Source organism: Macaca fascicularis, chromosome 1 (assembly GCF_037993035.2).
Source record: "Macaca fascicularis isolate 582-1 chromosome 1, T2T-MFA8v1.1".
NCBI lineage: Eukaryota > Metazoa > Chordata > Mammalia > Primates > Cercopithecidae > Macaca > Macaca fascicularis.
In genome coordinates, this window is record NC_088375.1 from 172437449 (window position 1) to 172464313 (window position 26865).

Sequence of the window (26865 nt, forward strand, 5' to 3'; positions counted from 1 at the left end):
GAGGTTTTCTATAGCCTGGTTTTGGAGGAACATTATATTGATATCTGGTATAGTTCACTGAATATTTTCTCTGCGTGCATGTGTGTGTGTACGTGCTTGTGTGTGTACAGGGGCAGGAGATTGAGTGCTGCTCACATATGGAACTGGGCCCTTCGGCTGAGCAGCACTTCCTCTTGTAACAGATCAAACCCTCTTCACTGTTGGGTAAAGTGGAACCACATTTTGCTTTGCTGGTCAGCATGCAAGTCTGCTTCCTGCCACAAATCACGATTTGGCTGCTTTCTCATTGTTTCGGTGCTAGTTCTAGCCTTGCCGGTTGGGAACCGCCTCCTGTCCTGTTGAGCACAATGCAAGATCTGTGTCCTTGCTCGTGTGTCTACTGTGAGCACGGTGTCATCACCACTCCCGCAACCCTAGTGTCAACATGCACTTGTGAGCCAGGAAGGACCACTGAGATGCCCTTGAGCAGAAGTGGGTGCTGGACCATGAGTCCAGAGGCCTAAGTTCTTCTCCTGCACTGCCATTCACTGAGCAAGTCTGGGCCTCAGATTTCCCAGCCATAAGACAGGGACAGCAATGGCACCTACGCCACATTGTTCTTCATCCACACCTAGAGGGGCATCGTTAACAGAGACAGTTCTCCCGACATTGAGCGGAAAGCAAGGCTCCCCCAAGAGGTCCCCAAAACATTGATTTACATGATCTGGTTCCGTCCTTCCCTTACCTCTCCACACACCGGCAACTCTTGTCCCCTCAAAGTAATATCCTGGTTTTGCTACATTGCCATGCATCCCCAAGATCATTCTAACCTGTGATGTTGTGTCTGCCTAGAGATCTCCCCGTCGACCAGCCTTAAATCCATAATGAAAAAGAAAGACTATGGCTTCCGTGCAGGAGGTAATGGAACCAAAAAGAACCTTCAGTTTGTTGGGGTTAACGGTGGGTAAGCATCGCTTGTGAAGCTCAGACTGCCTTTCTTGCTACCTCTCCTGCTATTGTCCTTCACACTCTCTTTTCCTAGGGGGAGGCATCTGGTTTTCATTCCTCTTCAAGGGAATTAATTTCAATGGCCCTTTACAACTCCATCTCGGGTTTGCATGTGTTTGGCTTCCTGCCAGCTGTGGTGGTCTGTTGGAACCTCTGCTTTTAATATGTCTTGGCTTTGGTCTTCCCCAGGGCCAGGACTCCAGGTGGCTTCTGGGAGTTTTGGGGGTATACAGGCCCTTAGAGGAAGGCATTTAACTTGAACCATAAAACTGAAACTAGTAACAAACTTTGTTAATTCATGGAACTTCAAATTTCATCCATTTAATTTTTTTCTTCCTTTAACTTCCTGCAAGCCAAGCCCAAGTGTTTGGGGATGAAGAAAAACAACTAGACTATTGACTTAGAACATGAACAAAACCTTATATATTCTAGAGAATTGAATGTTCAACAAACACTTATTAAATGCCAACAGTGCGCTCGGTCGTGGAGATTGAAAAGTCAAATAAATAAAGGTGCCTGCCTTTAGCTCACAGATAACAGAAGTAAAAATGAAATGCTGATGTGCTGAGATAAGTTCTGTTAGGTGAGGAAGCCCAAACCCTGAAGGCTGCCCAGAGAGCTCAGAATCCTTGCTAATTTGAGTCACACCAGAAGGGAAGACGTTAAACGCCAACAAGGGGAAACGTCAGAAATGATGAACTGGGGCCAGGTGCGGTGGCTCATGCCTGTAATCCCAGCGCTTTGGGAGGCTGAGGTGGACAGATCACTTGAGGCCAGGATTTCAAGATCAGCCTGACCAACATGGTGAAACCCCATCTCTACCAAAAATACAAAATTAGCTGGGCGTGGGGGCACACATCTGGTAGTCCCAGCTACTCAGGAGGCTGAGGCAGGAGAGTCGCTTGAATCCAGGAGGCAGAGGTTGCAGTGAGTTGCCAAGATTGTGTCACTGCATTCCATCCTGGGTGACAGAGCAAGACTCAGTCTCAAAAAAAAAAGAAAAGAAAAAGAAATGATAAACTGGGTGTCACAGGCGAGTTGCTGTTCCCACTTCCACTAACATCTGACACGGGATTGTGTGCTTTCACAGTTCATGTACAGAAAAGGAGAATCAGCCTAATCTCAAAGCCTCGTGTAGGTCACGTCTCTCCCCAGCTTAAACACCCCCAGCGGTCCCCACTCTGCATCCAAACCTGGAAGAACCAAATCATGGCTCTGCTCAGCCTTAGTCCCTGCCACTGCCGTTCCTTCCCTCCCTCCAATGGGCTGAGCTCAGGCCCATCTCAGGGCCCTGGCACTTGCCGTTGCCCTGCTAAAGGCCTCCTCTCCTGGACATTCCCTCAGCATTTGTTACTCCAGTGCAGTGATTCTCAGCCTTGGTTGCACGCTGGAAACACCAGGGGAGCTTTTAAAACATCCCAGTGTCTGGGTCCTTTCCCTGAACACTCTGGTTTAATCAGTCTGGGTGCAGTCCACATCCTGGGAATTCTAAACATCCTCAAATGATTCTAATGTACCACTAATGTTAGGAACTTCTGCTCTAATTAAAGTAGCCACTCCTCTTATCCTTCTATCCCATGGCTCTTTTTTTTATTTTATTCATTTTTTGTCACCACCTGAATGTAATATTTCTTTACATGTTCATTTTCTGACTCTCCCTAGTAGAATATAAGCTCCACTAGGGCAGGCAGGGACTTTGGTATAGGATTTAGAACTGCCCTGGCACATAGTAGGTGCTCAATAAATTCCTGTTGAATGAATAAGTGAACTTCCAGGCAAAGTTTTTATGGAAGCAGTTCCAAGATGAGTACTGTTTGGGAAATGTAATATGCCCTCCACTCTGTTAATCACAAACGTGAAAGGTTGTTCCTGCATAATAGAGGAAGAAATATCTAGGGTTTAAGCGAGACAGAATATAAGCATACCAGGGAGCAGACTGGGTTTGCAAATCCATTGAGCACAGGGGTTTTATGTAGAGGCCACCATTCAGAGAAGGGTCCTTAGGGGGTTCAGTGGAAGCCATGGCCACCAGTCCCTGTGGCTGTGTCCAGTGGCCCAAGAACCTGAAATCATCTTACCACCAGCATTCTCCATCAGGGATCTCCTGTTGAATATCAGTAGAGGAGTCAATAAATCTTCCAGGACTTTCCTCCATGGCCTCTGGCCTCTGGTCTGCCAACTCAACAGAGTCACTTATAATTGAACATAAGGGTCACTACCAGGAAAGAGGGCCATGAGTCAAGTGGCCTGTGCTCTCCCTCTTTTTGCTCCAAGCAATAGTTCAAACAGGTTGCAGCGAAGACAGGCAGATGTTGTGTTGGGGTATCCCACGGAGCGCTGGATGTAGGTGTGGAGGAGTTCATGCCTTGCCACATGCAAGCTGGGCTGGCGCAGGCTGAAGGGAGGACTCGCTCTCACCCAGAGATGTGAAGATTTGCAGGCAACTTGGCGAACTCAGGGTGGAGGTGGGGATGTTTGCCTGGAGTTGGGCCCCTCTCCGGACCTAACATTAGGATTCCACAAGCAAATGCTTTCATGAGAACATTGTGATGGCCTGTCTGGGTCACCAAATGCATCAACCGATGAGGGGACAGGCTACTGGTGGGTTTGCTGCAATGAGCACAGATAATTATTTTGACAATGAGCACAGTTAATTATTTTGACAATGAGCACAGTTAATTGAGTCTCCCCAAATAGCCTCCCTGCACCATGCAGTCAGAAAGACTGCAGTCTTTCCGACGCTAAGATTCCTGGGAGCCCTTCACCCTGCTGGCAGGTGTAGAGAGTCGGGGAGGAGGTTAGCAAGCTGCGGAGTGTGACCCGAGGCCCACCCAGCTCTCACTGGTGTTGACATGGGCACTGGGCAGGAAAGACAGGACGAGTGACCTTTGTTTCCTACCCCAGGTATGAGACCACCTCGAGTGAGGAGACCAGCGGTGAGGACAGCTCCCCAGAGGACTTGTCTGACAGTGAGGTTGAGAAGAAGTGTGATGGCCCAGACCACAGGCATGTCAAAGACGCCCACCTTACCTGCGAGGTTGGGCAGGGCATCCCCGAGGGCTCCTGCCATGCTGCCCAGGAAAGTGGGGCTGGGGAAGAAGTCCCCCAGTCCAAGGCTGAGAGGTGAGCAAATGGACACAAACATGGGCACTTGTTCCTCTGAAAAAGGGCAAGGGCATATATCCACCCACTCATGCGATTTGTTCATTCATGTACCCATCCATTCGCCAGTGTTGTTTAAGTCTCTGTTTCATGCCCACACTGTGCACTGATTAAATGAGGCAGATATATAGCTCCTGCTTTCGTGGAATGTACTGTCACAGCCGGTGTCTACGTATAAAGTCAACATTTACCTAGCGCTGAAACTGTGAAGGACTTTACAAGTATCCTTTCAACAGTCCTGCAGGGTAGAAGTTATTGTGACCACCACACTGTACAGATGTGGAAACAGAGACTTAGGGAAGTGCAGGGATGCAGCCAGCAGAGCAGGGACCCCAGCCCCAGTCCTTCTGACTGTTACCCATAAGCTTTTCTGCCTGTCCTGTTGACCATGCTGGCTTTTAAAGTGATGTGTCTTTTTTTTTTTTTTTTTTTTTTTTGAGACAGAGTCTTGCACTGTCACCCGGGCTGCAGTGCAGTGGCACAATCTCGGCTCACTGCAACCTCTGCCTCCCGGGTTCAAGTGATTCTGCTGCTTCAGCCTCCCGAGTAGCTGGGACTACAGGCGCCCACCACCATGCCCAGCTATTTTTTTGTATTTTTTAGTAGAAATGGGGTTTCACTATGTTGGCCAGGCTGATCTTGAACGCCTGACCTTGTGATCCACCCGCTTCAGCCTCCCAAAGTGCTGGGATTACAGGTGTGAGCTACAAGTGCCTGGCCAGTGATGTGTCTTTTAAAGTGATGGGAGCAGCCACGCACCATGGCTCACAGCTGTAATCCCAGCACTTTGGGAAGCTGAGGTGGGAGGATCCCTTGAGGTTAGGAGTTCGAGACTAGCCTGGGCAACAGAGTGAGACTCTGTCTCTATTTTAATTATAGTATTTAATTTTTTAAGAAAAAATAATAGAAGTAAAGTGATGGGAGGTCATATGGGAGGAAAAGAAGAGCATTGCCTTTGGAGTCAGGCATACCTGGACTCAATTCCTGCCTCTGCCACGGTGTTACTTTAGGCAAAGTCCTTGAGCTGTGGTTGCCTCAATTTCCTCATCTGTCAAATGTGCATAATAGCAACTTGATAGGTTTGATTGAGAACTACATGAGAAAAAGCAAGTAAATGCTTGGCACAGCACCTCCCACATACTAGGCTCTCAGTAAATGGTAGAAACAAGACGGTTTTTACCATTATCATCACTATCACCATCTCCAGCCTGGCTGCCAGAGGAGTGGTGAACAGTGAACGGGAGCCGATTGTCACCCACGTCAGGGCTGCTCCAACGTGGCAGCAAGATGAGGACAGGCCAAGTTGAGTTGGCTTCTTTGTGTCCAGTGTCTTTAAGCCTCACCTGAGGCCTCTTGGTGCTGAGCCTTCCTTCAGACTAATACGGGAAGAGTGCTTGTCACCGTGGACACCCAGCTTCAACGAGTCTCATATTACTGACTCTGTTAGTACTTCCGGTGTCCTCCATGGAAGAATAACCCGAAGAAATTTTCTGGTATGGACTGGATTCTTTGATTTTTTTTTTCCAGCCTCCCAGGCAGAAAATATGTGGTCCAAAGTCAGAAAGACAGCCCTCCCCTTCCCAGCATGCCAGGAAATGCAGTTGGGCCTGTCCACCACCCCCTACAACGACCCCCCACCTAAATGCTTTGGTTATCGGCCCCAGCCCCTGACAAAAGCAGGATTAAATGGGCAACACACTGGGCTCATCTTCAGAAGCGTTCAGAAGCCAAGTCACATCGGCACACACCGTGGTCACTCTGGATTTCTGAAGCACGCCCCCTCCTAGGGCAGTTGCCCAGGTTGGATTTTTGAGCTGCTGAGATGTGAAAGAGGAGGAGAGTGAAAGTCTTGTTTATCAACATGAAGAATGATTATGTAAATATGTGTGTATATATATTTGTTTTCTTTAGATATAAACCCTCAGAAGAATTTCTTAATGCATGCCAGGCACTGAGCCAGCATCTGCCAGAAACTGGGACCACCACGGACCAGCTCTTGGTACTCTAATGTTTCATTGTCATGTAAAGATTTCCCTTCTGTTTAAGACGTTAACTCTGCCAGGGTGACTTTAGTCCCTTGCAGTGGTGTGAGTGTGCAGTTTACAGTGTGAGGCAGTAGTGTGGGCGTGCAGTGATGTGAATGGTGTGAGTGTGCAGTGTGAGGCAGCAGTGTGAGTGTGCAGTGGTGTGAGTATACAATGCACAGTGTGAGGCAGTGGTGTGAGTGTACAGTGGTGTGAGTGTGCAGTGTGAGGCAGTGGTGTGAGTGTGCAGTGGTGTGAGTGTACAGTGCACAGTGTGAGGCAGTGGTGTGAGTGTGCAGTGTGAGGTAGTGGTGTGAGTGTGCAGTGGTGTGAGTGGTGTGAGTGTGCAGTGTGAGGCAGTGGTGTGAGTGTGCAGTGGTGTGAGTATACAATGCACAGTGTGAGGCAGTGGTGTGAGTGTAGTGTGAGTGTTGTGAGTTTGCAGTGTGAGGCAGTGGTGTGAACGTGCAGTGGTGTGAGTGTTGTGAGCACACACTGTGAGGCAGTGGTATGAGTGTGCAGTGGTGCAAGTGGTGTGTGTGTGCAGTGTGAGGCAGTGGTGTTAATGTGCAGTGGTATGAGTTGTGAGTGCACAGTGTAAGGCAGTGGTGTGAGTGTGCAGTGGTGTGAGTGTGCAGTGTGAGTCAGTGGTGTGAGTGTGCAGTGGTGTGAGTGTGCAGTGTGAGTCAGTGGTGTGAGTGTGCAGTGTGAGTCAGTGGTGTGAGTGTGCAGTGGTGTGAGTGTGCAGTGTGAGTCAGTGGTGTGAGTGTGCAGTGGTGTGAGTGTGCAGTGTGAGGCAGCAGTGTGAGTGTGCAGTGGTGTGAGTGTGCAGTGCACAGTGTGAGGCAGTGGTGTGAGTGTGCAGGGGTGTGAGTGGTGTGAGTGTACAGTGCATAGTGTGAGGCAGTGGTTTGAGTGTGCAGGCCAGGGCCCCTTTCCTCTGGGTGTTCTCTCCTTTACCCAAGCACTGCTGCCTGAAGTGATGGGACACACTGAGGAAGTGGAGCCCATGGATATGCACAAGAAAGCAGGCCGGGGGCTCAGAGGCACTTCCCATGCATCATTAAGCAATACACCATGAGTGGCTGTCATCAGACTCTGTGACTTAGGCTCACGATGCCCCTGTGGTTTGAGAGGACTTTAGGCAGAGTGTGAAAAGCATGTAGAATGGGAACTGAAGGTTCTATTCCCAGGACCCTCGTCTGTGAGATATTGGGCATGTCAGTTTGATGCTCAGGGCCTCTGGTTCTTCATCAATAAAATGAAGGTGGTGGATGGCATGTTTCCATTCCTCTCAAGCCCTGACGTTTAATTCTGTAGTCATTACTGTTTTTCTTGAAGTGTACCTCTGGGTCAAGAGACCGAAAACAAGAAAATATGCATTTGCTCCTTCACACCTTCATGGTTTACAGAGATTTAAACACATAGTGACTCTACTTTTAATCAAGGGATATTGGCACAGACACATTTTCCCAAGTTATGAGAGCAGCTGTAAGACCCGTGGTGGAACAACCCGTAAGCATTTTTCAAAGCCATTTTGCTCTCCTTTGCAAAAGAGCCCTAGAAGTAAAAACGATCAATGCATCAGTGTTTATTTCTTACCCAACTCGTTTCTGTTATTTTATCTTTAGCTGATCTGACAAATAGTTGTTCCCTAAAGAACCAATATGTAGGGCCAAGGCCAGTGTCTCACGCCTGTAATCCCAGTACTTTGGGAGGCCAAAGCAGGTGGATCACTTGAACCCAGGAGTTTGAGACCAGCCTGGGCAATATGGCAAAACCCTGTCTCTACGAAAAAATACAAAAAATTAGCCTGGCGTGGTGGCATGTGCCTGTAGTCCCAGCTACTCAGTGGCTGAGGTGGGAGAATCACCTGAGCCCCAGAGGTTGAGGCTGCAGTGAGCTGTGATTGCACCACTGCACTCCAGCCTCAGCACTGGAGTGAGATCCTGTCGAAAACACAGGAAAAAAAAAAAAAAAAGAACCAATATGTGGATGTTGATCAAAACTCCTGTCACTTATTCTTAATTGAATTATCAAACTAAGGTCTTTCTTAGACCTTCATTCAAAACCCACCACTCGGCTGGGCGCAGTGGCTCACACCTGTAATCCCAGCACTTTGGGAGGCCGAAATGGACGGATCACCTGAGGTCAAGAGTTCAAGACCAGGCTGGCCAACATGGCAAAACCCTGTCTCTACTAAAAATACAAAAATTAGCTGGGCATGGTGACCCATGCCTGTAATCCCAGCTACTTGGGAGGCTGAGGCAGGAGAATCGCTTGAACCCAGGAGGTGGAGGTTGCAGCAAGCTGAGATCATGCAACTGCACTCCAGCCTGGGCCATAGGCTGGCCCACTCTGTCTCAAAAGAAACCAACCAAACAAACAAAAACAAAAAACAAAATCCACCCCTCTGTTCCTTAATATTAGGATCTTTCTCCAGATTTTCTTGAAGATCTCATGGGTAAAGGAGATACTCTGATTTATAAAAGTGTTTTAGCCACAAAAGATTCCACTGATTCTGCTCTAGAAAAGTGATCAGAGAATATGCAAGCCTGGCACCACACCCATGTTAGGATCAAAGCAATGGATACCGTCTCCCTTCCCCTCACCTTAGAGGAAGAAGCAGGTGTGTAAGGACCTCACTCTGTAGAACCATGAAGGTAAGGGGCCAGTCCCCTTTTACTCCCATTTTATAATAGAACAAGTAAGGATCAAAAAGGTTACATGACTTCCAAGGTCCCACAGCTAAGCCAGGGATTTTATTTATTTATTTATTTTTATTTCTATTATATTTTTTTTTAATCTGAGATGGAGTTTTGCTCTTGTTGCCCAGGCTGGAGTGCAATGGTGCACTCACGCACAACCTCCACCTCCCGAGTTTCAAGCGGTTCTCCTGCCTCAGCCTCCCGAGTAGCTGGGATTACAGGCATGCGCCACCATGCCTTGCTAATTTTGTATTTTTAGTAGAGACAGGGTTTCTCCATGTTGGTCAGGCTGGTCTCAAACTCCCGACCTCAGGTGATCCCCTCGTCTTGGCCTCCCAAAGTGTTGGGATTATAGGCATGAGCCACCGCGCCAGGCCAAGCCAGGGATTAAACTGTGTCACATCGATTTAGTGACTCCAAGTCCAGGACTCTTCCTGGCGTCAGTATGAAATCATTTATCATAATCACTTCTCAATAGCTTCTCCTCCCCATTAGGTAAATACCCTTTAAACACTGAGGTCATGTCACACACAGAATTGATGTCATTGGCTCTGGAACTCTTCTCGTTCATGGTCCCAGAGGAGCTGAATGTTGCAGATAGCAGGGCCCTGCCGTGGGTTGTTAAACCATTTACTCTCAAGGTCCTTGCAAAGCTTAAAAGCCAAACATGTCAAGCACACCTGTTTGGGTTTTATTTCAAGCATAAATTGGGGATGTTGTTTGTCTTCGCATGCATGTTTCCCATTAGTAAGATGATGCGAGTTTCCAGCTATGCCTATTAAACACACGCAGGAGTCCTGGTAGAGTCTGGGGCAAGGTCAGTATGGGCTGGCTGTGTGAGGGGGAAGGAGAGGGCCTTTGTGATTGTGAGCAGACCAGGGGTGTGAGCTAAACTTCTTACCGGAGGTGTAAGCTAAACTTCCCGCAGACTCAAACTTTCTCCAGTTAAGTGCCTTGTTACTGGTTACTAGGCTGTCCTCCCAGTCCTCCTTTCCACTCCCAGAGGGGGCTGATCGCACAAGTACAAAGTATGTTGCTGCATTCCTAACCCCACCAGCTCTGAGCCCTTCAGGAATAAATCACATGGCAAACTGGAGGGAGCTGAAGGGACAGAGGCCAAAGCTGGCTTTCCTTGTGTAAGGGAGGAACTCTTGCTGGCCAGGGAACCTCTTGGAATTGGTCTCTTTTGGGGTTTCAGAGGCAAAGCTTGAACACCATCAGTCAAGAGTGGTTCCGCGTCTCCAGCCGGAAGTCGTCTAGCCCTGCTGTGGTGGCCTCCTACCTCTGCGAGGTCCAGCCTCACTCCCCACACTTCCTGAAGCTGCTTGTCAACTTGGCCGATCGCAACGGAAACACAGCCCTTCACTACAGCGTGTCCCACTCCAACTTCTCCATCGCGAAGCTGCTGCTGGAGACAGGTCAGAAGTGGTTGCATTTATACAGTCTGGGTCCGTCCTTGAAGGACAGGGCAATTTTTAAAATTTTTTTCAAAAATTTCAATAGCTTTGGAAGTACAAGTGGTTTTTGGTTACGTGGATGAATTGTACAGTGGTGAAGTCTGGTCTTGTAGTATACCTATCACCCAAATAGTGTACATGGTACCCCATAGGGAGCTTTTCCTCACTGCCTTCTGCCCTCCCCTCTTCTGACTCTGTGGTATAATTGTCCTTTATGCCACTCTGTATGTCTTCATGTACCTGTGGCTTAGCTCCAACTTATAATGAGAACACGCAGCATTTGGTTTTCCATTCTTGAGTTACTTCACTTAGGATAATGGCCTCCAGTTCCATCCAGGTTGCTGCAAAAGACATTGTTTTGTTCTTTTTTGTGGCTGAGTAGTATTCCATGGAATGTATGTATGTGTGTGCATATATGTACATATAACATTTTATTATATGTATATGTATGTATATATTATATATTTTATATATATGTATATATAACATTTTCTTTATCCACTCATCAGTTGATGGGCATTTAGGTTGATTCCATGTCTTCGCAATTGTGAATTGTGCTGTGATAGCATACAAACGTGGGTGTCTTTTTGATAGAATGACTTGAAGGGCAATTCTTGTACACATTTCTTTCTGGTGAGGAAATGCATCATTGTCGAAAGTTCCCTCTGGGCTGGCTGGGCACGGTGGCTCACGCCTGTAATCCCAGCACTTTGGGAGGCCGAGGCGGGCAGATCATGAGGTCAGGAGATCGAGACCATCCTGGCTAACAGGGTGAGACCCCGTCTCTACTAAAAATACAAAAAATTATCTGGGTGTGGTGGCGGGCTCCTGTAGTCCCAGCTACTCGGGAGGCTGAGGCAGGAGAATGGCGTGAACCTGGGAGGCGGAGCTTGTAGTGAGCCGAGATCACGCCACTGCACTCCAGCCTGGGCGACAGAGCAAGGCTCTGTCTCAAAAAAAAAAAAACAAAAAAAGAGAAAGTTCCTTCTGTGTTCCAGAAACTGGACCAGACCATTTTGCCTCTGTTTGCCTCATTTGTTCTTCACAGCATTCCTGTGATGTGGGTATTGTTCTCATGTTACAGCTAAGGAAACTCAGGCTCAAGAGTTATAAAACTTGCTCAGGTTACAGCACTGGTCAAGGGTAGAGTCAGGTTTTGTACTCAGTTTGTCCACCTCCACAGCTATAACTATACTGCCTCTGGGGGAAATGGCATTTTCCCATCTTCAGAGGATACTTTTTAACAAAGGTCGTGGCTCCGTTTGACCCACTTGACTCAACTTGATTCATTCATCTTTCATCAGATATTTATTGACTACACATGAGGTCCATACTGGCTACTACCAGGGATGCAAAGGTGAGCCAGGTTAGCCCTCTGCTTCCTGGGAGCTAACAGTCTAGCAGCTGGGATGGAGCTGGATGGTGGCTCATGAAACAGAGATAGAGAAAGTGATTTAGGAACTGAAATGAGAGCGTGTCTAGTGCAGGGAGCGGCAAAGGTGCACTGGAGCAGGCAGGACTCCAGCAGGCAGTGTTCCAGGCAGAAGGAACTCCATGGAGGTTAGACAGGGAAAATGCCTGAAGACCAGAAAGCTTGTAGTTTGGATGGGATGGGAATTAAGGTTGGAAGGGTGAGTTGGAGCCACCACATGGAGAAATGGAGGACCTGGAATGCCAGGCTGAACCCTGCTTGGAAGGTCCCAGGAAGTCAGTGCAGGTTTTTTTGTAGGAAACTCCATAACCAGGGTAATTCTCTAAAAGAGTCATTTGACAGTAGGGGTGGGTTAGTGAAGAGAGCAGGAGAGGAGGTGGCAGGGCAGACAGGAGGCCATTACAGAGGTCCAGAGAGAGGTAGTGAGGGCTTATAATAGGTGAGGATGGTAGGAACTGAATAGCAAAAAGCCATTGGGAGGTCAGGCATTGTGGCTCATGCCTGTAATCCCAGCATTTTGGGAAGCCGAGGCGGGCAGATCACTTGAGGTCAGGAGTTCAAGACCAGCCTGGTCAACATGGCAAAACCTTGTCTCTACTAAAAACACACAAAAAAATTAGCCGGGCATGGTGGCGTGCACCTGTAATCTCAGCTACTATGGATGCTGAGGCAGGAGAATTGCTTGAACCCAGGAGGTGGAGGTTGCAGTGAGCCGAGTTCACACCACTGCACTCCAGCCTCCAGAGCAACAAAGCTCCAGCAACAGAGCAAAACTCTATCTCAAAAGATTAAAAAAAAAAAAAAAAAAGACTGGGCACGGTGGCTCATGCATGCAATCCCAACACTTTGGGAGGCTGAGGCAGGTAGATCATTTGAGGTTCAAGACCAGCCTGGCCAACATGGTGAAACCCTGTCTCTATTAAAAATACAAAAATTAGCTGGGTGGTAGTGACACATGCCTGTAATCCCAGCTACTCAGGAGGCCAAGGCAGGAGAATCGCTTGAGCCTGGGGTGGGTGGAGGTTTTGGTGAGCTGAGATAGTGACACCGCACTCCAGTCTGGGTGACAGAGTGAGACCTGTCTCAAAAAAAAAAAAGTCATTGGGAAAGTAGTGCCCGACTGGTGAGGTGAGTTGGAGCTCTCTGTCAAGCCTGGATGGTTAAGAAGACAGTGGGTTGCGGGAGGAGAAGGACTAAATGTGGAGGAAGCAGAAAGGATAATTCAGTTTGGGGCAGATTTTTAGTTTCTGGAGATGTACAGAGGCTATTGAGAATTCCAGATGCAAAATGAAAAGGCAACAGAGCTTTGGGTGGGGCCGGCCAGAGCACGTGCAATGAGGCCTTTAGGAGAGGAGGCCTCTCTTGCTCTTGGTTATCCTGTGCAGAGAGAGAGAGAGAGCACACCAGTGAAGGAGACCTAGGCAGAGTCGTGTGATAACTAGAAGAAATAAGAGGATTGTGGCTGATGGGGAAGGACAGCCCATGAAAAACAAAGAGTGTCAACTGCATCAGACTCTGCAGGGTCCCTGAAGGATGATGCCTGGGTTTGGCAGATGGAGGGGACGGGGAGTGCCACTGGTGACTTTGGAGACAGCTGCTTTGGGGCATGTTGGGAGGAAACCAGCTAGAAGAGGGGAAGGAGCAAAGCGCCAGGCTTGGGGAAGGCAGTGATGGAGTGTCTTGGCCGAAGGAGGCAGGAGAGCCTACGGAGAGTTGGTTTTGTGTTTGTCTGGGGAGAGGAGATCTGAACATATTTTTTGACTGAGAAGAAGAATCCAAGAAAGAAGAGGAACAGGTAAGGTGGGAAACAGAGACAGAGAATGAGAGACAAAGAGAGAGATGGAGAGGAAGCGAATGAGAGACAGAGACAGACAGAAGAAGAAAGGGAGAGAAAAAGGAAGAGAGATAGAGACTGACAGAGAATCAGAGACAGAGAAAGAGAGAGGTGAAAGATACAAAAGAGAGAAGCCACTTGGTGAAGCAAGGTCTAGGAGGAGCTGGGAAAGCCTGGGCTCCATAGCAGAGGCAGGTGAGGGCAGCGTAGGCAAGACGCTGGGCCATTCATTTCTCTGAGATGGAAGCGAGAAAAGGAGAAAGTGGGTAACAGTGCAGAGAGATGTTGAGGAGAGCAGGGAGGTGGAGGCCACTGGCCTCAGATGGCCTCGATCTTCTCAGGAAAGTGAGAGTAGGATCAGGGTTACAGGTTGGAAAGGTGTAGTTAACAGTCAACCAAAGACAGGTGCGTGATGGGGCTGAGCTAAAGTGCATGGGCCTCGGTCAAATGTCATCTATGAGTTTAGGAAGGCTGTATGGGGCTGTCTAGGAGAGTCCGTACAAGAGGTATAAAACCCCAAGTTATCCCCACAGATGTGGCCTTCTGCTGCTAAGTATTTAGCATCTGCTAAATATAATTTAAATGTATTACGAATTATATTTATAAATTATGTTATAAATTATATTGTGTTTATAATTAGAAATATGTTATAGAATAATGAATATAATTATTTCATTTAATAATAAAATTTTATTGTTAGAATAGGATGATTATCCCTCTTTATAGACCATGAAAGTGACATTCAGAAAGTCAGCAAACTTACCCTAGATCACCCAATAACTAAGTGTGCTACTAGGATTTAAAGTCAATACTGGACCAGGCGAGGTGGCTCATGCCTATAATCCCAGCACTTTGGGAGGCTGAGGCAGGGGGATCACTTAAGCTCAGAGGTTCAAGACCAGCCTGAGCAACAGGGTGAAACCCCATCTCTACCGAAAATACGAAGATTAGCCAGATGTGGTGGTACACGCCTGTGGTCCCAGCTACTCGGGAGGCTGAGGTGGGAGGATCGCTTGAACCCAGGAAGTTGAGGCTGCAGTGAGCCATGATCGCACCACTGCACTCCAATGTGGGTGACAGAGTGAGACCTGGACTCAAAAAAAAAAAAAAGAAGAAGAAGAAGAAAAAGAAAAGTTGGTCCCGTTGCTCTTTTCATTTCTGACATCTAGGAGGTAGAGCATAACTCTTCCTTTAGGAGGCCTGAGGTAGGAATTTAAATGAACATCTAAAGTCTGAATTTAGGACCCAATGGCTTTCCCCACCTTGGGTCCTGTCTGGCTAAAATCCCTCCTGTGGCTTCCTATTGCTCTTAGCGTGAGAGGCGGCTTCCTCAACCTGGCCTTCAGGACCCTGCCTGCCCTGGCTCCCACCTGCTTGGGCCGTCTCTGCTGCCGCCATGCTCTCCTCCTTCCCTCCACTCTAGCCACGCTGGCCTCACTCACCAAGGTCATTCCCTCCTGGGATTTTTGTATTTGCCTTCTACCTGGACTCTTCCCCCTGAGGCTCTTCTTGTGACTGGCTCCTTTTCGTCATTCAAGTCACAGTCCAAATGTCACCTCCTCAGAAGTCTTCCTGGTGCTTCTGTCTAAAGTGGCTGCCCCCACCTCTCTCTAGGGGAGCACCCTCTTTCTTTCTTGAGACACTCTTTGCTTTTCATTTCTACTCAACAGAATGTTCATTCACTCAAAAGGGGCTCCTGCCTGTCTTGTTCCGGTCTGTTTCCCTAACACCTAGACCAGTTCCTGGTTCCTAGTAGGTGTTGAGTGAAAACGTCTGTTAAATGAATGAGCGATGGATGACTCCTGGGAGCTAGGTTAAATTCCAGTAAACTTCCACGTCTTCAAAATTCTGCTAAGCAGCTTTGAGTGTCTTCAGCTGAACGGGAAAGGCAGCGTACATAATGACAGCCTGAAGTTGTTTCTGATTTTCACATCATCAAAAGAAGATTAAATTATAGCTAACAGTGAGCTGATGTTATTGATTTCAGTTCTTCATGGATGCATGGATACCATCAAAATGGTAGATCAAATGAGAAAGGCACATAATTAAATGGAGCATGGCTCTGTGTTCTGTTACTGTATTCAATGTTAGGGGCCATCCATGTAGAAGGTGAATAAAGCAGCTACTGCTTTTTCAGTGTCGTCCTCATCCCAGACACTGGACTTAGTGTGATATACATATACACTGTCATGTACAATCCTTGCAGGAATTGTGAAGCAGATCTTAATTGCCTTTTCCAAGTGAGGAAACTGAGGCCCAGAGATGTCAGGTAATGTGGTCAAGGTCACAGAGCCTGTAAGAAGCTAATCCAGAATTCAAACCAAGGTCAGTCAGCCTCCTAATCTGGGCTTTTTCTACTACCCTGTCTATGCTTCTGGGACATTGAGACTTTGGGAACATCCATTATGTTCATGAAGAATCCAAAAACCAGTAACATATGGCCCTTGTCTTTAAGTGTTCACAGTCTTGTAGCCGGTTAGAAGTTTCTGGATGAGCCAGCCAGGACAGAGAAGAGACAACTAAAATTTGGGTGATATAAATATCTGCTGATGCTAAGGATTCACTTAATACTCATCAACGTTAAAGTGGTTTGGAAACTTTTCCCTTTAACATAGTGAAATAGCTAAATAGCCATAAAGGTAAAGTAAGAAGGGGGTTGGGGAGAATGGGTTGAGAGAGTTGTTACTTTCTCTTATCTGTAGAAGAGATGTTGAGGGTGACAGATCTGTCACACTCCCAAACCTGGGGTGTCCTTAGAGGCAGTTGTTAAGCATCCAGAAAAAAAAAATTACAAACTGTAAAGGGCTGTACAGAAGTGACTCATTATTATTGAGAATAGAGCCAGAGTGCACCTCTGCCGGTTCAACCCCAAGTGATCCGTCCTTTATTTTGCCAAATGCCCTTTCAGGGCGTATTGAGTCAGAGGATGCTCTGTCGAGAGCCTTGCTCCTCTGTCACCTCCAGGGAGAGTTGGCTTTGCTGCCTGATGGCTGCTCTGAAGCATCTTCTGTAAAGTTCTGGGTCCTGGCAGGGAGCAGTGGCTCACGCCTGTAATCTAGCACTTTGAGAAGCCAAGGCAGGCAGATCACCTGAGGTTAGGAATTCAAGACCATCCTGGCCAACATGGCGAAACCCCATCTCTACTAAAAATACAAATATTAGCTGAGCGTAGTGGCGCATGCCTGTAATCCCAGCTACTTGGGAGGCTGAGGCAGGAGAATCGCTTGAACCCAGGAGGCAGAGGTTACAGTGAGCCGAGATCACACCAGTGCACTCCAACCTGGGTGACAGAGTGAGACTCCATCTCAAAAATAATAAATAAATAAACAAAGTCCTGGGTCCTTAGCCCCTCCTAGTCCCTTTCCTGAGCCTGTGGGCAGGTGTCAGACCTCATTCTACTGAACTAAAAACCATGTTTCTGAAGAGAAAAAAGAACTGATAACCTGAGGCTCGTTTACACATCTTAAAAGCAAACTTAAAATAATCAAGGGGTAGAAATAAAACAGTTATTAACAAGGCAGTGCAAATGTTCACTTTGGTATCAGGACAGAGCTATGAGGTGATGCATGGAGTTGTTATTTAGCTTTCATCACCTGCCGGCTCATGGCAGTGGTCCAAGGAGCTTGAGGGAAAACTGCTGATAAATGAGGCAGACTGATGCCTCTGTCTCCACTGACGGCCTGGTATTATCATGGCACACTTCTGAAAAATTGTTTGAAAAATTATGGGGTAGCCAGGCACGGTGGCTGATGCCTGTAATCCCAGCACTTTGGGAGGCTGAGGTGGGCGTCTCCAACATAGAGAAACCCCGTCTCTACTAAAACTACAAAAATTAGTTGGGCATGGTGGCTCATGCCTGTAATCTCAGCTACTCGGGAGGCTGAGGCAGGAAAATCGCTTAAACCCGGGAGGCAGAGATTGCAGCGAGCTGAGATCGTACGATTGCACTCCAGCCCGGGCAACAGGAATGAAACGCCATCTAGAAAAAAAAAAAAAAGAAGAAGAAGAAAGAAAAATTGTGGGTTGGAGGGAATATCAAACAAATGTTGCTTTTTTCCACTTGCACAGAACTTGCAAATAGCCCTAATTGACATTTTTTCATAAACCATATTTTTACAATGAATACCTAAACCTTAGGGGAATATCATTCTGGACAACAATAGTAATAACAGCGAACGCTCACTGAGTGTTTCCTGTGTACTAGGCATGGTTCTAAGTCAGGGGTGTCCAGTCTTTGGCCTCCCTGGGCCACACTGGAAGAAGAACTGTCTTGGGGCACACATAACATACACTAACACTAATGATAGCCAAAGAGCTAAAAATAATGCTTTAAGAAACTGTGAATTTGTGTTGGGCCGCATTCAAAGCTGTCCTGGGCCATAAGTGGCCAACGGGCCACGGGTTGGACAAGCTTGTTCTAAGTCCTTTAAATATATTAGACTGGGCACAGTGACTCACACCTGTAATCTTAGCATTTTGGGAGGCCACAGTGGGTGGCCCAGGAGTTCGAGACCAGTCTGGGCAACATAGTGAAAAACCCTGTTTCTATAAAAAACACAAAGAATTAGCCAGGCGTGGTGACATGCACCTGTAGTCCTAGCTACTCAGGAGGCTGAGGTGGGAGGATCACTTGAGCCCTGGAGGCAGAACTTATAGTGAGATCATGCCACTGCACTCATCCTCAGGCTGGGCAACAGAGCCAAACCCTGTCTCAATAAATAAATAGAAAAATAAACTCAATAAATGTCACTTATGAGGTAGGTTGTGTTGTCATCCCCATTTTATAGAGGAGGAAATGCTAAAAAAGGCTAAGTGACTTGATTTAGTGTAATTGTTTTCCTATTGCCCAAAGGAGCTACGTCAGGGAGGGCTGCTTGAACCCAGGAGGTTGAGGCTGCAGTGAGCCATGATCGCACCACTGCACACCAGCCTGGGCAACAGAGCAAGACCTTATCTCAAAAAAAAAAAAAAAAAAAAGCGACATAATTTTTTCAGATAAGCAACAGTACAAAGACGTTTGGTTTTCCCATCACCCTTGAGAGGTGGGGTCATTTATGTAACAGGTATCAGTCTAGGCCTGATGATCCCCTACCTTTCCTTAGGTGGGGAGGAATATGGATACATATCCCCAGGGCTACAAAGCAGGACTTTCTTTAGAATTCTCATTTACTACTTAGTCTTTTTTTTTTTTTTTTTTTGAGACGGAGTCTCGCTCTGTCACCCAGGCTGGAGTGCAGTGGCACGATCTCGGCTCACTGCAAGCTCCGCCTCCCAGGTTCAGGCCATTCTCCTGCCTCAGCCTCCCGAGTAGCTGGGACTACAGGCGCCCGCCACCGCGCCCGGCTAGTTTTTTGTATTTTTAATAGAGACGGGGTTTCACTGTGTTAGCCAGGATGGTCTCGATCTCCTGACCTCGTGATCCACCCACCTCGGCCTCCCAAAGTGCTGGGATTACAGGCGTGAGCCACCGCGCCCGGCACTACTTAGTCTTAAAAATATGCCACGTTTGGCCAGGCACGGTGGCTCATGCCTGTAATCCCAGCCCTTTGGGAGGCCGACGTGAGTGGATCATGAGGTCAGGAGTTCAAGACCAGCCTGACCAACATGGTGAAACCCAATCTCTACTAAAAAATACAAAAATTAGCCAGGTGTGGTGGCACGCGCCTGTAATTCCAGCTACTCAGGAGGCTGAGGCAGGAGAATCACTTAAACCCGGGAGGCAGAGGTTGTAGTGAACCAGGATCATGCCACTGCACTCCAGGCTAGTGACAGAGCGAAACTCCATCTAAAAAAAAAAAAAAAAGCCAGGTTTGGTCAAGCGCAGTGGCTTATGCCTGTAATAATCCCAACACTTTGGGAGCCCAAGCGGGCAGATTGCTTGAGGTCAGGAGTTTGAGACCAGCCTGACCAACATAGTGAAACCCCATCTCTACTAAAATTACGTTTAAAAAATAAAAAATTAGGCCAGGCGCGGTGGCTCACACCTATAATCCCAGCACTTTGGGAGGCCGAGGTGGGTGGATCACGAGGTCAGGAGATCGAGACCATCCTGGCTAACACAGTGAAACCCCGTCTCTACTAAAAATACAAAAAATTAGCCAGGCGTGGTGGCGGGCACCTGTAGTCCCAGCTACTCGGGAGGCTGGGGCAGGAGAATGGCGTGAACCCAGGAGGTGGAGCTTGCAGTGAGCCCAGATTGTGCCACTGTACTCCAGCCTGGACGACAGAGCGAGACTCCGTCTCAAAAAATAAAATAAAATAAAATAAAAAATAAAAAATTAGCTGGGCGTGGTGGTGCATGCCTGTAGCCCTAGCTACTCAGGAGGCTGAGGCAGGAGAATTGCTTGAACCGGGAGGCGGAGGTTGCAGTGAGCAGAGATCGCACCACTGCACTCCAGCCTGGGCAACAGAGAGAGACTGTCTGAAAACAAACAAACAAACAAATGCCAGGTTTTTGGCTAGGTACATTGGTTCACATCTGTAATCCCAGCACTTTGGGAGGCCGAGGCGGGGGTATCACTTGAGGTCAGTAGTTCGAGACCAGACTGGCCAATACAGTGAAACCCTGTCTCTACTAAAAATACAAAAATTAGCCAGGTGTGGTGGCGTGCACCTACAGGCTACTCAGGAGGCTGAGGCAGGAAAATTACTTAAACCCGGGAGGCAGAGGTTGCAGTGAGCTGAGATCGTACCACTGCACTCCAGCCTGGGTGACAGAGTGAGGCCTTGTCTCAAGAAAAATAAATAGATAAACAAATAATGCCAGGTTTTCATTGTATTGTGAAATGTAATTCTTAGTTGTTTTAATATAAAATTGTGGAGTTTTTTTCTCCCTCCATTTTTCGAGGGAGATGGTTGTTCCTGGAAGATTTCCCACGTTTATCTCATGGTGTTGTTCACCCTCCTGGTACGTGGCACAGTAGACCCCTGGGCCCTTGGAAAGGACCTGCAAACACAGCCATCAGTTTAAGAGTCACACACAAATGTGAGCTAGTGAGTGTGAAACCTAAAATGCACAGCTGTGGTGGCATTCCAGGCATAGGGGCAGGTGAGGGATGAGCTTCAGAGCCGGACAGACCTGAGTGTTCCCAACCCACTTCGCCTTCACATGAGTGGACAATGTAACTTCTCTGGCTCTCAGTGTCCTCATCTGTACAATAGGAACAACATCTTGTGCTCCGGTTTAGGAAATGAAGTCATGGCCACTAGCCCTTTGGCCATCTCTGGCTTTGTTGTGGGCCTCCCTTGCTGGGTATCCTCGGAAAACTTGTCAAGAAAAGTAACCAGCTGGCCAGGTGCAGTGGCTCATGCCTGTAGTCTCAGCACTTTGGGAGGCCAAGGAGGGTGGATCACGAGGTCAGGAGTTCAGGACCAGCCTGACCAACATGGTGAAACCCCGTCTCTACTAAAAATACAAAAAAATTAGCCAGGTGTGGTGGTGCATGTCTGTAATCCCAGCTACTCAGGAGGTGGAGGCAGGAGAATTGCTTGAACCCAGGAGGTGGAGGTTGCAGTGAGCTGAGATTAAGCCACTGCACTCCAGCCTGGGTGACAGAGCGAGACTCCATCTCACAAAAAGAAAAAGAAAAAGAAAAGTAACCAGCTTTAAAGGCTGCTGCAAATGTAAACCACTGGAAAGCATTGCTCTAGTCCATGGCTTTCTAACCTGCAAGCGGTGTCCTGTTGAAACGGCTGAAGTGGAGTCTGGCTCCCGGCCCCTCAGGAGCCTTTCCAGCACCCATTGCTTCTCTTGCAGGCGTCTGCAACGTGGACCATCAGAACAAAGCTGGCTACACTGCCGTAATGATCACTCCCTTGGCTTCCGCAGAGACCAATGAAGACATGGCTGTTGTCTGGAAGCTCTTAAGAGAAGGAAATGTGAACATTCAAGCTACTCAGGTGGGTGGAATGAACATGATCTCTTCAGTAAATGCAGGGGCACCTCCCAGCTTTATTCTGCTAGCGTGGAGAGAAATTCCATGCAGATCCATGTAGTTTTTAACCCAAGTGAGGCTGGGACCTCCAAATGGCATCAGGCAAAGCCTGAATATTCAGTTTTCCTTATAGGCTCCTGAGACCCAGTCAGGCTTGCACAGAGGTCAGTGAGCTTCTAATACAGGCCCCAGTCTGAAACTGAGCAAATTCCATCCGGGAGCAACCTCCCATTCTCAGTTGCCATCTTGAGAAGGCATTTGCTAGCTGGCTGCTCTAAGAAAGCCCTTACAGGTGACCCACCTTGATCATGGCCCAGAGCATCTAACTAGGCTCTTTGGAGGTCCGGTCCTTTAAAGAAGTTCTCACCTCTATCACTCCAAAGCCTTTTAACAAGGTCATGAGTCCTCAGACTGAGGGAAACTGGATAGCCAGGGCAGACAGAAGTATTGGCTCATCATTCCTAGGGGCGTGAGGAGTTCCACTTTCCAGGCTTATATCAGCTTAGCTCAGAGGCTTATTAGAGAGTTCTGCAGGTCATTATCAATCAACCTGGCATGCTGCCTCCGCCCTTGAAATAACCAGATCCCAAAACACTCCTGTCTGCCTTACCTTTGCACCAACAAGTGCGAGTGGCATTATTCCAGACACACAAATCATGCACCAGTCCCCAGGAGCAGTGCCATGGGCCAGGCTGGGAACAGCAGTTGCTGCGAAGAGCCAGTGGAGCCCTACACAAAAGTAGTCGCCAGGAATTCAGGACACGTGGGCTCCACGAATTCCTTGGGTCACTTGTGCCCTAGGTCAGAAGAGCCCTTGAAGGTCACCTAGGTCTACCCCTTATTATTTTGCAAAATCCTACAAGGTGGTCTCCAGTTCCGGGACCTCCAGTGTCAGGAAACTCACGCTCTACCAAAGCAGCCCATTTGTTACTCTAGACAGCTCTGATAACTTTCTATACTGAGCCAAAACTGGGTACTCTGAATCTTTCTTTTTTTTTGAAACAGAATCTCGCTCTGTCACCCAGGCTGGAGTGCAATGGCGTGATCTCAGCACACTGCAACCTCCACCTCCCGGTTCAAGCGATTCTTCTGCCTCAGCCTTCCAAGTAGCTGAGACTACAGGCACCCGCCATCATGCCTAGCTAATTTTTGTATTTTTTAGCTATGGGGTTTCACTGTGTTGGCCAGACTGGTCTTGAGCTCCTGACCTCAGATGATCCACCCGTCTTGGCCTTTCAAAGTGCTGGGATTACAGGCGTGAGCCACCGCGCCCGGCCTCTGAATCTTTCATGGAGTGATTAGAAGTTGATCAGGGTTCACTCCAAAAAACGATCTTAAGACAGCAAAGGCAGCGCAGAGGGTTGGAATGTCTCTATTCATCTTCTGGGGCCCTCTGCTTGAGAACACAGGGTGGGGGTGTGGTCCTTACCCAGAAGGGCTTTGAGTTAGACAAGTCTCCACATAGAACAACAAGGACTCCTCAAAAGGTCATTTGCCCATTTTTTGAATCTACAGGAATGAATGGAGTATGTTTAACTCTCCTTTCTCCTGGAGTGATCATAGATGATAAGGTAACTGTTGAGAACTGTGAAGAGTCTGGGCTTTTACCCCATGTTAAAGCTAACAAGGTGGCCTGCTACAGTTTTGTGGATACTGGCAGAAGACATGAGACTTCTGTGCCCAAGATAAAGGACCATGTATTACCCACAGCCGAAGCAGTAGCCATAGTATCAGCATTGCCCAAATCCCAGCTCCCACGGGGCAGTGTGAGGAGGGCCAGAAAGCTGAGCATGGAGTGGGTTGTGTTACAGGACAGGACGCCTGAGCATAGGGAAACTGAAGCTTTGATAAGGGACGCTAAGCCTGCCTGCCCTTTTCTCCAAAGAAGACATAAGGCTGTTCACTATATAAACATCCTTAAAAAGATAGTCTAGAAAAAAAGGGCAGATTGTGGTGTGCTTTACTCACCGGATGTGCAGAAAAGCAAGAGACTTATGGAAAATGGACTCCTAACAATATATTAAGCACCACTGTCCCATACTCCCCCAGAGTGATTGCAGATAGTAACCCAACCCGATGGCGAAGTCATCGTTGCATACTAACAGCAACCCTATTGATGGCCAGAAACCAATATTTGTAGATTGCTTTCTGGTTTTCAAGGTATTCTACTCACCTACAACTCCTGTTCCATAAGACTCAATACAGCTAATGTTTCATTTTTAACTAATGTTTCCCATAAATACGTTAATTATTTTCTAAATTGTCCCTCTTGTAAGAGGGGATGCTTGCAAGAGGATCAAAATCAACCCCTTCTTTGTACAGAGAAGAAACTGATGCTGTAGGAGGACAAGGGACTCATTCTGGGTGACCACAGGAGGGATGAGAATGCATAGCTGCAGCCATTCCCTTTAACTCCCCCTGGGCCTTCACATGTGAAGAGAGGCGGAGGTACCAGATTCAATGGGAATGCGCTGGGAGTCTCCTAGGAACAAGCTGCTTCTCTCTGGATCTCCAGGGCAGTGCAGCAGCATATAGTAGCTCTCTGTAAATGCTCATTGAATTAAATTATATTGAAAGGGACCAGGAGAACGATGAGGAAGGAAGGGGTCCTGCATCAGGCAGAGAGGCAGATGTGAGGACCATCTGCATATGTCAAATGGCTTTAATAACAGTTGGGGGCTGGGCGCGGTGGCTCATGCCTATATTCCCAGCACTTTGGGAGGCCAAGGCGGGCTGATCACTTGAGGCTGGGAGTTTGAGGCTAGCCTGGCCAACATAGTGAAACTCCATCTCCACTAAAAATACAAAAAAAAAAAAAAAAAAAAAACTTAACTGGGCATGGTGGTGGGCGCCTGTAATCCCAGCGACTCGGGAGGCTGAGGCAGGAGAATCGCTTGAACCTGGGAAGCAGAGGTTGCAGTGAGCCGAGACTGTGCCATTGCACTCCAACCTGGGTGACAGAGCAAGACTCCGTCTCAAAAATAACAATAATAATAATAATAATAAAACAGTTGGAAAGAGGGGTCTGGAAACTTTGTGGTCTGGATAGTTCAGTAAACAACCGTATATATGTATGTATATACATGTGTATGTATGTATCAACCTGGCATGCTGCCTCAGCCCTTGAAATAACCAGATCCCAAAACACTCCTATCTGCCTTATCTCTGCACCAGCAAGTGTGAGTGGTATTATTCCAGACACACAAATCATGCCCCAGTCCCCAGGAGCCATATATATATATGTATGTATATATACACACATATACACACACATATACATATATATACATACATATATATACACATATATGTATATATGTATATATACATGTATATGTGTATGTGTACATGTATATGTATATATATGTATATGTATGTGTATATATACGTATATGTGTATATATACACACACACACACACACAAACACATACATGTAATATATACAAGGTCTGGAAACCTTGTGGTCTGGATAGTTCAGCGACAAGGTTTCACCATGTTGGCTAGGCTGGTCTTGAACTCCTGACCTCAAGTGATCCGCCCATCTCAGCTTCCCAAAGTGCTGAGATTACAGCCATGAGCCACCGCACCCGGCCCTATGTATATCTCTACAGTCCTCTCATCCAACTTTATTATATTTTGCCCTCATGGTTTTCCTGGGTTCCAGGCAGGTCTCTCTGATGGGACATCAGGCTTTGTAAGGTTGAAGAATAAGGCAAGAACTGTTTTCTCTCCTTTTGGATCCCCTGAGGCCCTGAAAGCACTATCTTACATGTGAAAACTGCTGAGGGCAGCCGGGCGCGGTGGTTCACACCTGTAATCCCAGCACTTTGGGAGGCTGAGGTGGGAGGATCACCTGAGGTCAAGATTTTGAGACCAGCCCGACCAACATAGTGAAACTCCATCTCTACTAAAAATACAAAAATTAGCCGGGCATAGTGACGGGCACTTGTAATCCCAGCTACTCGGGAGGCTGAGGCAGGAGAATGGCTTGAACCTGGGAGGTGGAGGTTGCAGTGAGCCAAGATTGCACCATTGCACTCCAGCCTGGGCAACAGAGCAAGACTCCATCTCAAAAAAAAAAAACAAACATTGGCCAGATGGAATGGCATACGCCTATGGTCACAGCTACTCAGGAGGCTGAGGTAGGAGGATCACTTGAGCCCGGGAGGCAGAGTTTGCAGTGAGTCGTGATCATGCTACTCCACTCCAGCCTGGGTGATAGAGTGAGATTCTGTCTCAAAAAAAAAAAAATATATATATATATACACACACACACACACACACACACACACACACAGACACACACACACATATAGTATATATAAGAAAATCTATGGGAAATGGGAAATGATGGTCAATTTGTAATCAGAAAAATTACTACTGTACATTATTATATTTACATCCTTTATCTCATTTGATTCCCACAAAAGCCCTGTGAGGTACACAGGACAAATCATTGTTTTATATATATATATATATATTTTTTTTTTTTTTTTTTGAGACAGATCTTGTTCTGTTGCCCAAGCTGGAGTGCAGTAGCACAATCTCAGCTCGCTGCAACCTCTGCCTCCCGAGTTCAAGTGATTCTCCTGCCTCAGCCTCCCAAGTAGCAGGTGCCCGCCACCATGCCTAGCTAATTTTTGTATTTTTTTTTTTTAGTAGAGACAGAGTTTCACCATGTTGGCCAGGCTGGTCTTGAACTCCTGACCTCAGGTGATCTGCCCGCCTTGGCCTCCCAAAGTGCAGGGATTACAGGCATGAGCCACTGCACCCGGCCCCAATTGTTATATTAATTCTTAAGAGAAGGAAAACCAGCTGGGCACAGTGACTCACACCTGTAATCCCAGCACGTTGGGAGGCCAAGGAGGGCGGATCACCTGAGGTCAGGAGTTCAAGACCAGCCTGGTCAACATGGGGAAACCCTGTCTTTACTAAAAATACAAAAATTAGCTGGGCATGGTGGCAGGTGCCTGTAACCCCAGCTACTTGGGAGGCTGAGGCAGGAGAATGGCTTGAACCCAGGAGGCGGAGGTTACAGTGAGCCAAGATCGCGCCATTGCACTCCAGCCTGGGCGACAAGAATGAGACTTCATCTCAAAAAAAAAAAAAAACTAGCCAGATGTAGTGAGTGGCACATGCCTGTGAGCCCATCTACTTGGGAGGCTAAGGTGGGAGAATCACTTGATCCCAAAAGATTGACGCTGAAGTGAGCTGTGATTGTGCCACTGCACTCCAGCCTGGGTAACACAGCAAGACCCCATATTTAAAAAAAAAAAAAAAAGAAAAACCAAGAATCAAGAAGACAGTGACGTGACCTGAATCATGC

The 26865-nt window shown here is 47.5% G+C and overlaps 1 protein-coding gene across 11 annotated transcripts in view; it reads left to right on the forward strand.

The window, feature by feature from the left end:
* The window catches only part of KANK4 (KN motif and ankyrin repeat domains 4), an 89336-nt gene that overhangs the window by 52376 nt on the left and 10095 nt on the right, over positions 1-26865 (forward strand). For 8 of the 11 annotated variants that reach the window (XM_045369930.3, XM_045369929.3, XM_005543206.5 and 5 more), the window contains 5 exons: positions 832-943; positions 3892-4110; positions 6061-6148; positions 10080-10299; positions 21361-21503. In XM_045369930.3, the coding sequence (XP_045225865.2) occupies positions 832-943; positions 3892-4110; positions 6061-6148; positions 10080-10299; positions 21361-21503 (782 nt within the window). The remainder of the gene's footprint in view (positions 1-831; positions 944-3891; positions 4111-6060; positions 6149-10079; positions 10300-21360; positions 21504-26865) is intronic. The other 3 variants (XR_012419349.1, XR_012419348.1, XR_012419352.1) reach the window with 1 other exon arrangement.